Here is an 11485-nt window from a genome sequence, read left to right on the forward strand (position 1 = left end):
TTTTGGTGAAACTACCGTCAATGTACGAATTTTAACTCTCGGTGGGCACTTTTTTCTTCAAACTACTGTCAATATTCAAATTTTAACTATTTGTTGAAATCTTTTTGTCGAACAGTCGTCAATATACCAATTTTAACTCTAGGTAGAATTTTTTTCTCCAAACCGTCGTTTATATACGAATTTTAGCTCTCGATGGGAATTTTTTGGTCAAACTACCGTCAATGTACGAATTTTATCTCTCGGTGGGCACTTTTTTCTTCAAACTACTGTCAATATTCAAATTTTAACTATTTGTTGATATCTTTTTGTCAAACAATCGTCAATACACGAATTTTAACACTAGGTTGGAGTTTTTTTCTCCAAACCTTCGTCTGTATACGAATTTTAACTCTCGATGGGAATTTTTTGATCAAACTACCGTCAATGTAGGAATTTTAACTCTCCGCGGGCACTTTTTTCTTGAAACTACTGTGAATATTCAAATTTTAACTATATGTTGAAATCTTTTTGTCCAACAGTCGTTAATATACGAAGTTTAACTCTACGTTGGAGATCTTTTCTTCAAGCTATCGTCTATAAACGAAATTTATCTCTCGGTTGGAATTTTTTGGTCAAACTATCGCCAATGTACGGATTCTAACTCTCGGTGGGCACTTTTTTCTTCAAACTACTGTCAATATTCAAATTTTATCTATTTGTTGAAATCTTTTTGTCAAACAATCGTCAACACGCGAATTTTTATACTAGGTTGGAATTTTTTTCTCCAAACCTTCGTCTGTGTACGAATTTTAACTCTCGATGGGAATTTTTTGGTGAAACTAACGTCAATGTACGAATTTTAACTCTCGGTGGGCACTTTTTTCTTCAAACTACTGTCAATATTCAAATTTTAACTATTTGTTGAAATCTTTTTGTCGAACAGTCGTCAATATACGAATTTTAACTCTAGGTTGGAATTTTTTTCTCCAAACCGTCGTTTATATACGAATTTTAGCTCTCGATGGGAATTTTTTGGTCAAACTACCGTCATTGTACGAATTTTATCTCTCGGTGGGCACTTTTTTCTTCAAACTACTGTCAATATTCAAATTTTAACTATTTGTTGAAATCTTTTTGTCAAACAATCGTCAATACACGAATTTTAACACTAGGTTGGAATTTTTCCCTCCAAACCATCGTCTATATACGAATGTTAACTCTCGATGGGAATTTTTTGATCAAACTACCGTCAATGTAGGAATTTTAACTCTTGGTGGGCACTTTTTTCTTCAAACTACTGTCAATATTCAAATTTTATCTATTTGTTGAATTCTTTTTGTCAAACAATCGTCAATACACGAATTTTAATACTAGGTTGGAGTTTTTTTCTCCAAACCTTCGTCTGTATACGAATTTTAACTCTCGATGGGAATTTTTTGATCAAACTACCGTCAATGTAGGAATTTTAACTCTCCGCGGGCACTTTTTTCTTGAAACTACTGTGAATATTCAAATTTTAACTATATGTTGAAATCTTTTTGTCCAACAGTCGTTAATATACGAAGTTTAACTCTACGTTGGAGATCTTTTCTTCAAGCTATCGTCTATAAACGAAATTTATCTCTCGGTTGGAATTTTTTGGTCAAACTATCGCCAATGTACGGCTTCTAACTCTCGGTGGGCACTTTTTTCTTCAAACTACTGTCAATATTCAAATTTTAACTATTTGTTGAAATCTTTTTGTCAAACAATCGTCAATACACGAATTTTAACACTAGGTTGGAATTTTTCCCTCCAAACCATCGTCTATATACGAATGTTAACTCTCGATGGGAATTTTTTGATCAAACTACCGTCAATGTAGGAATTTTAACTCTTGGTGGGCACTTTTTTCTTGATACTACTGTGAATATTCAAATTTTAACTATATGTTGAAATCTTTTTGTCCAATAGTCGTCAATATACGAAGTTTAACTCTACGTTGGAGATCTTTTCTTCAAGCTATCGTCTATAAACGAAATTTATCTCTCGGTTGGAATTTTTTGGTCAAACTATCGCCAATGTACGGATTTTAACTCTCGGTGGGCACTTTTTTCTTCAAACTACTGTCAATATTCAAATTTTAACTATCTGTTGAAATCTTTTTGTCAAACAATCGTCAATACACGAATTTTAATACTAGGCTGGAGTTTTTTTCTTCAAACCATCGTCTGTATACGTATTTTAACTCTCGATGGGAATTTTTTGGTCAAACTACCGTTAATGTCGGAATTTTAACTCTCGGTGGGCACTTTTTTCTTCAAACTACTCTCAATATTCAAATTTTAACTATTTGTTGAAATCTTTTTGTCAAACAATCGTCAACACACGAATTTTAATACTGGGTTGGAATTTTTATCTCCAAACCTTCGTCTGTATACCAATTTTAACTCTCGATGGGAATTTTTTGGTCAAACTATCGCCAATGTACGGATTCTAACTCTCGGTGGGCACTTTTTTCTTCAAACTACTGTCAATATTCAAATTTTAACTATTTGTTGAATTCTTTTTGTGAAACAATCGTCAATACACGAATTTTAATACTAGGTTGGAGTTTTTTTCTCCAAACCTTCGTCTGTATACGAATTTTAACTCTCGATAGGAATTTTTTGGTCAAACTACCGTTAATGTAGGAATTTTAACTCTGGGTGGGCACATTTTTCTTCAAACTACTGTCAATATTCAAATTTTAACTATTTGTTGAAATCTTTTTGTCAAACAATCGTCAACACACGAATTTTAATACTAGGTTGTAATTTCTTTCTCCAAACCTTCGTCTGTATACGAATTTTAACTCTCGATGGGAATTTTTTGGTGAAACTACCGTCAATGTACGAATTTTAACTCTCGGTGGGCACTTTTTTCTTCTAACTACTGTCAATATTCAAATTTTAACTATCCGTTGAAATCTTTTTGTCATACAATCGTCAATACACGAATTTTAACACTAGGTTGGAATTTTTCTCTCCAAACCATCGTCTATATACGAATTTTAACTCTCGATGGGAATTTTTTGATCAAACTACAGTCAATGTAGGAATTTTAACTCTCCGTGGGCACTTTTTTCTTGAAACTACTGTGAATATTCAAATTTTAACTATTTGTTGAAATCTTTTTGTCAAACAATCGTCAACACACGAATTTTTATACTAGGTTGGAATTTTTTTCTCCAAACCTTCGTCTGTATACGAATTTTAACTCTCGATGGGAATTTTTTGGTGAAACTACCGTCAATGTAGGAATTTTAGCTCTCCGCGGGCACTTTTTTCTTGAAACTACTGTGAATATTCAAATTTTAACTATATGTTGAAATCTTTTTGTCCAACAGTCGTTAATATACGAAGTTTAACTCTACGTTGGAGATCTTTTCTTCAAGCTATCGTCTATAAACGAAATTTATCTCTCGGTTGGAATTTTTTGGTCAAACTATCGCCAATGTACGGATTCTAACTCTCGGTGGGCACTTTTTTCTTCAAACTACTGTCAATATTCAAATTTTATCTATTTGTTGAAATCTTTTTGTCAAACAATCGTCAACACGCGAATTTTTATACTAGGTTGGAATTTTTTTCTCCAAACCTTCGTCTGTATACGAATTTTAACTCTCGATGGGAATTTTTTGGTGAAACTAACGTCAATGTACGAATTTTAACTCTCGGTGGGCACTTTTTTCTTCAAACTACTGTCAATATTCAAATTTTAACTATTTGTTGAAATCTTTTTGTCGAACAGTCGTCAATATACGAATTTTAACTCTAGGTTGGAATTTTTTTCTCCAAACCGTCGTTTATATACGAATTTTAGCTCTCGATGGGAATTTTTTGGTCAAACTACCGTCATTGTACGAATTTTATCTCTCGGTGGGCACTTTTTTCTTCAAACTACTGTCAATATTCAAATTTTAACTATTTGTTGAAATCTTTTTGTCAAACAATCGTCAATACACGAATTTTAACACTAGGTTGGAATTTTTCCCTCCAAACCATCGTCTATATACGAATGTTAACTCTCGATTGGAATTTTTTGATCAAACTACCGTCAATGTAGGAATTTTAACTCTCGGTGGGCACTTTTTTCTTCAAACTACTGTCAATATTCAAATTTTAACTATTTGTTGAATTCTTTTTGTCAAACAATCGTCAATACACGAATTTTAATACTAGGTTGGAGTTTTTTTCTCCAAACCTTCGTCTGTATACGAATTTTAACTCTCGATAGGAATTTTTTGGTCAAACTACCGTTAATGTAGGAATTTTAACTCTCGGTAGGCACATTTTTCTTCAAACTACTGTCAATATTCAAATTTTAACTATATGTTGAAATCTTTTTGTCCAACAGTCGTTAATATACGAAGTTTAACTCTACGTTGGAGATCTTTTCTTCAAGCTATCGTCTATAAACGAAATTTATCTCTCGGTTGGAATTTTTTGGTCAAACTATCGCCAATGTACGGATTCTAACTCTCGGTGGGCACTTTTTTCTTCAAACTACTGTCAATATTCAAATTTTAACTATTTGTTGAAATCTTTTTGTCGAACAGTCGTCAATATACGAATTTTAACTCTAGGTTGGAATTTTTTTCTCCAAACCGTCGTTTATATACGAATTTTAGCTCTCGATGGGAATTTTTTGGTCAAACTACCGTCATTGTACGAATTTTATCTCTCGGTGGGCACTTTTTTCTTCAAACTACTGTCAATATTCAAATTTTAACTATTTGTTGAAATCTTTTTGTCAAACAATCGCCAATACACGAATTTTAACACTAGGTTGGAATTTTTCCCTCCAAACCATCGTCTATATACGAATGTTAACTCTCGATGGGAATTTTTTGATCAAACTACCGTCAATGTAGGAATTTTAACTCTTGGTGGGCACTTTTTTCTTCAAACTACTGTCAATATTCAAATTTTATCTATTTGTTGAATTCTTTTTGTCAAACAATCGTCAATACACGAATTTTAATACTAGGTTGGAGTTTTTTTCTCCAAACCTTCGTCTGTATACGAATTTTAACTCTCGATGGGAATTTTTTGATCAAACTACCGTCAATGTAGGAATTTTAACTCTCCGCGGGCACTTTTTTCTTGAAACTACTGTGAATATTCAAATTTTAACTATATGTTGAAATCTTTTTGTCCAACAGTCGTTAATATACGAAGTTTAACTCTACGTTGGAGATCTTTTCTTCAAGCTATCGTCTATAAACGAAATTTATCTCTCGGTTGGAATTTTTTGGTCAAACTATCGCCAATGTACGGCTTCTAACTCTCGGTGGGCACTTTTTTCTTCAAACTACTGTCAATATTCAAATTTTAACTATTTGTTGAAATTTTTTTGTCAAACAATCGTCAATACACGAATTTTAACACTAGGTTGGAATTTTTCCCTCCAAACCATCGTCTATATACGAATGTTAACTCTCGATGGGAATTTTTTGATCAAACTACCGTCAATGTAGGAATTTTAACTCTTGGTGGGCACTTTTTTCTTGATACTACTGTGAATATTCAAATTTTAACTATATGTTGAAATCTTTTTGTCCAATAGTCGTCAATATACGAAGTTTAACTCTACGTTGAAGATCTTTTCTTCAAGCTATCGTCTATAAACGAAATTTATCTCTCGGTTGGAATTTTTTGGTCAAACTATCGCCAATGTACGGATTTTAACTCTCGGTGGGCACTTTTTTCTTCAAACTACTGTCAATATTCAAATTTTAACTATCTGTTGAAATCTTTTTGTCAAACAATCGTCAATACACGAATTTTAATACTAGGCTGGAGTTTTTTTCTTCAAACCATCGTCTGTATACGAATTTTAACTCTCGATGGGAATTTTTTGGTCAAACTACCGTTAATGTAGGAATTTTAACTCTCGGTGGGCACTTTTTTCTTCAAACTACTCTCAATATTCAAATTTTAACTATTTGTTGAAATCTTTTTGTCAAACAATCGTCAACACACGAATTTTAATACTGGGTTGGAATTTTTATCTCCAAACCTTCGTCTGTATACCAATTTTAACTCTCGATGGGAATTTTTTGGTCAAACTATCGCCAATGTACGGATTCTAACTCTCGGTGGGCACTTTTTTCTTCAAACTACTGTCAATATTCAAATTTTAACTATTTGTTGAATTCTTTTTGTCAAACAATCGTCAATACACGAATTTTAATACTAGGTTGGAGTTTTTTTCTCCAAACCTTCGTCTGTATACGAATTTTAACTCTCGATAGGAATTTTTTGGTCAAACTACTTTGGAAGGGTGAGGGGTGTAGAGTATTAAGATGAACCACAAGTTCCTGCGATAGATTTATTTGATGTTTCGGATTCTCTCCTCCAACTCTATATCTGTACCTCGTAACTTGTCGACTGTCGAATGACGAAAATTGAATGTCTGCCCATTTTTACTTTTGCTTTTAAGCATTTTGTTACACCCGTGTGTTTCGGTGGTTGGCCACCGTACATATTCTGGTAAGCCAATCACCTTACCTGTTTGTGGGTGCCGCCCTTCTCGTTGCTTAAGGAGGGCGACACGGAAGTTGGCGGGGGAATTGTTGCTAAATATTTATTTTCAGTAATGTAGCGGGATTTCCCGAGGTTCGCTTACCTGGGGCCTAACGATCATGGCCATATGGGCCGCTGGGCCCAGGTCCCCGGTAATCCTCGGTTTATGGCGTTATGGACGTGCTATCGAGGACGTTGACTAAAATTTATTTTTCTATTACTTAAAAAATATTAAAAGCTAAAATGTTTCCTCAAAGGTAGCTTATTTATCCTGCACACCATAAACCGTACTGGCTATTTCTACAGCGAATATTTCTTTATTGTTACTGCTGCCAGCCGCTACATCACCCCCCTTTCAGTGTAAACGCTATATTTACTATTACTTAGTGGTTGTTGCGCTTATGACTAATCTTAAACTACTATGTACAAATTATAAACTACTTATCTATATACATTAAACCACTAATGACTAACTTGCAAGCGATCTGGGAATCTTACACGCCTGCCTGATCGCGTTTGTGTATATTCTCGCGAGCAAGTCGGTTTTTTATCTTGTACGTCCTTGGGTGTGACTGCGGGAATCGGTTGGTTTCTATCGTCAGGAATTTCGTTAGCTTCGAATAGGTAGGCCGGTTTTAATCTATCTATGGATATCGTACTATTTTTACCGCGAATTTGTATTACTTAAGTTTTGTCGGATCGCGATATGACGGGTAATGGTCCTTCGTACGGGAGCTGCAGTGGCGTTTTCACCGAATCAACCCGTACGAAAACATGCGATGCTGTTGCTAGGTCTTTGAAAATAAATATTTTCTTGTCCCCGTGGCGCGAGCCGGGAACTGGCCGTAGCGCGTGGAAGTGTGTCCGTAATTGCTTGACGACATCCACTGGTTCAGCGATCGGTCGCGTCGTATTCTCGAAGAATTCGCCCGGTAGGCGAAGATTTTCACCGTAAACTAATTCGGCGGTAGATGCAGTTAGGTCGGGACGATAAGCTGCTCGTACGCCTAAGAGCACTATTGGTATCGCGTCGGTCCATGATTCGTCTGCATGACACTTGATCGCGGCTTTAAGCTGCCTATGCAATCGTTCTACTAGGCCATTCGCGGCTGGGTGATAAGCTGTGGTGCGTATGTGATGCGTACCTAACAGCGAATTTAAACGATTAAAAAGATTCGACTCGAACTGTCGGCCACGATCGGTGGTAATCTTTAACGGAGTTCCGAATCTGGATATCCATCCGGCGATGAAGGTTCTCGCGACGGTCTCGGCCTCTATATTTTCTATCGGAAAAACTTCGGGCCATCGCGTGTAACGGTCTATGCATGTCAGGCAGTACCTATTCCCACGTGATATTGGTAGCGGGCCCACTAGGTCGAGATGTACGTGCTCGTTTGAGAGGACGGTAGCTTAAAATTACCGGTGGGGCTGCTGACATGTCTCGATATTTTTGACTTTTGGCATTCTATGCAGTTTCGTGCCTACGCGCGACAATCTTTATCAATGGACGGCCACACGAATCGCTCTTTGACTAGTTTGGCAGTCGTTTTGATTCCTGGGTGTGACAGTCTATGGATTGACTCGAACGCTTGTCGTCGGAAAGGGTGCGTCACGTATGGTCGGACTCTATCTGTTGAGATGTCGCAGTAAACATCTGTATCGTCGTGTTTTACGCGCTTCAGGATCAACGAGGTACCAGACGCTGTGAGTAGAGTTCTTAATTCGTCGTCGCCCGCTTGGGACTCTGCGAGGTCCTTATATCGAATCGCGGTAGCGATAGACTCTATTCTCGACAGTGCGTCTTCTGCCTCATTGTCCTTTCCACTAATATGTCGGATGTCAGTTGTGAATTGTCCGATGAAGTCTAGGTACCTGAACTGTCTCGGGGTACTCTTTTCCGGTTTCTGTTGGAACGCGTATATTAGCGGTTTATGATCTGTATAGATCGAAAACGTGCGACCTTCCACTGCGTGCCGAAACTGTTTAATAGCTGCGTATATGGCTAATAATTCGCGGTCGTACGCGCTGTACTTTCGTTGAGCAGGCGAGAGGGTTTTGGTGCAGAACGCCAATGGCTGCCACGCCTCGCCTACTCGCTGCTGCAACGTTGCGCCTAACGCGTGGTCCGATGCGTCTACAATGATCGCGAGCTGAGCGGAGTTAGACGGATGCGCTAATAATGCGGCGTTTGATAACGCGTTCTTTAACTCATCTAACGAAGACTCGGAGTCGGTTGACCATTTCAGCGGCGCGTTTTTCTTTAGCTTGCCTTTTAAGAGTGCGTTGATGGGAGCTTGTAATTTCGCGGCATCGGGAATGAATCGCCGATAGAAATTTAACATTCCCAAAAATCTCCGGAGTTCCCCGACCGTCTTAGGTTTTGGGAAATCGATTATGGCGCGAACCTTGTCCGGTAGTGGCTTGGTGCCGTGTTCATCTACTCTATATCCCAGAAAGTTTACTTTAGTTTCCGCGAATACACATTTTGATGAATTTACCACGATGCCGTATTGTTCTAGACGCGCAAACAGCTGCCGCAGGTGGTCCTTATGCTCTGCCTCGTCCTTAGATGCGACTAGTATGTCATCTAAGTAGGCATAGCAGAAATCCAACCCTCGTAGGACAGTGTCGATGAAACGCTGGAACGTCTGGGCCGCGTTTCTCAAACCGAAGGGCATCGCAGTATACTCAAAAAGACCGAATGGCGTTGTTATAGCCGTTTTCGGAATGTCATTCGGGTGCACTGGGATCTGGTGATAAGCGCGTACCAGATCTATCGTCGAAAATATGGCTTTCCCGAATAACATTCGCGAAAAATCTTCGATATGCGGAATTGGATAGCGATCCGGAATAGTTCTCGCGTTCAATGCGCGATAATCGCCGCATGGTCTCCAGCCCTTGTCCTTCTTCTGGACCATGTGAAGGGCGGAAGCCCATTGGCTTCGCGACGGTCGGATATGCCCTAATCTCATGAGGTTCTCGAACTCGGCCCGTGCGAGGGAAAACATCTCCGTGGACAACCGACGCGGTTTACAAAAAATCGGCGGTCCGGCGGTAGTGCGTATGTGGTGCACGACATCGTGTTTTACCTTACACTCGCTGGTCGATGGCCGCGTGATGTTCGGAAACTCGGCCAGGAGACGATGGTAGGGCGAGTCACCGGTGATGGTTTTCACCGACTGCGTGTCGTCCGTGATGACTCTTCCGATGGCTGTTAATGATGTTGTCTGGTCCAGTAGGCGCCGTTTCTGCAGATCCACCAGTAGGCCGTAGTGGCTGAGGAAATCAGCCCCGATGATCGGCCTCATGACGTCAGCTATGACGAATTTCCACGGGAAGGCTCTACGGAGTCCTAGGTTAAGGTGAAATGTCTTTTCGCCATAGGTGCTGATGGTGGAACTGTTCGCTGCGAGTAGCTCGTACGTCGTCTTCGAGATGCGTCCCTTTATTCGCGTGCGAGGGTACACGCAGATGTCCGATCCCGTGTCGACCAAGAATTCCTCCTTTGTAACTCGGTCGGTGACGTAGAGGCGGCTTGTCCTTGGACCGTGACTGATAGCCGCGTTCAGTGGCGTCCCGTTTCGTTTCCCGACTGGAAGCTGCAAGGTGGGCGGCACTTGGTTGACTCATTGCCGAAGGTACGATGATACCAGCAATGTTTGTTTCTTGAAGGCGATGCACCGCGCGTTTTGCTGTTCGAACGCGACCTTCGGCAGAAATGCGTATGCGTTCGCGTAGATGGGCGTGATCGGGACATCTCCGCTATCTGGAGTTCTAGACTCTCCAGACGCTTCACTAGCATGTCCGCAACCCTGTCGGAGGTGATGCTCGCGACTTGGTTCCGACTAGAACCTTCGTGGATCTGGTCGGCGATCTCCGCCAATTTGTTCAGGCTAAGGTCCGCTTGCGCTGTCACGATGGCTCGTGTCATGGCTGGCAACCGACCGGACCATAGCGTCCGTAGAAAATCGTCCGTCACCGTTGAACCTGCCAAATTGCGCATATGGCGTAGGAATTGTGAGGGCGTCCGGTCTCCGATCTCTTCTTGTTCCAGGAGCTGGCGGATGCGTTGCCCCTGGGACATGGACAACCGCTGGACCAATTCCTTCTTCAGCGTCTCATACTTATCCGTATCAGGGGGATTGTTGAAAATATCCTGTACCTGTACAGCGTACTTCGGCTCGAGCTGTGACATTACGTAGTAAAACTTCGTGTTATCGGCTGTAACGCCGCTTAACACGAATTGTGCCTCTATCTGGTTAAACCAGAGCTGCGGCTGTTCGGGCCAGAAAGGCGGAACACGGATGCCGACGCGACTGATCTCTTGAAACGTCGCGGTATTCGGCGCGGAAGCACTGTCACTCGGAGTGGACGCGGCGGTTTTTCGCGTTGACATTGCCATTTTTTCTTTTTCACTACGCGAACTGAACTTACACTTCTATCGAACTTGTGATCACGTCGGGGTCACCACTTTGGAAGGGTGAGGGGTGTAGAGTATTAAGATGAACCACAAGTTCCTGCGATAGATTTATTTGATGTTTCGGATTCTCTCCTCCAACTCTATATCTGTACCTCGTAACTTGTCGACTGTCGAATGACGAAAATTGAATGTCTGCCCATTTTTACTTTTGCTTTTAAGCATTTTGTTACACCCGTGTGTTTCGGTGGTTGGCCACCGTACATATTCTGGTAAGCCAATCACCTTACCTGTTTGTGGGTGCCGCCCTTCTCGTTGCTTAAAAAGGGCGACACGGACGTTGGCGGGGGAATTGTTGCTAAATATTTATTTTCAGTAATGTAGCGGGATTTCCCGAGGTTCGCTTACCTGGGGCCTAACGATCATGGCCATATGGGCCGCTGGGCCCAGGTCCCCGGCAAACCTCGGTTTATGGCGTTATGGACGTGCTATCGAGGACGTTGACTAAAATTTATTTTTCTATTACTTAAAAAATATTAAA

The 11485-nt window shown here is 40.2% G+C and overlaps 1 protein-coding gene across 1 annotated transcript; it reads right to left on the bottom strand.

The window, feature by feature from the left end:
- Positions 1–10092: 10092 nt before the first annotated feature.
- Positions 10093–10929, bottom strand: LOC143432437 (uncharacterized). The gene has a single exon (XM_076909111.1). It carries the CDS (start codon positions 10927–10929, stop codon positions 10093–10095), a length of 837 nt encoding a protein of 278 aa, XP_076765226.1.
- Between the last annotated feature and the right edge of the window lie 556 nt (positions 10930–11485).

This window comes from Xylocopa sonorina, unplaced genomic scaffold (genome assembly GCF_050948175.1).
Source record: "Xylocopa sonorina isolate GNS202 unplaced genomic scaffold, iyXylSono1_principal scaffold0240, whole genome shotgun sequence".
In the NCBI taxonomy this organism is placed as follows: Eukaryota; Metazoa; Arthropoda; class Insecta; order Hymenoptera; family Apidae; genus Xylocopa; species Xylocopa sonorina.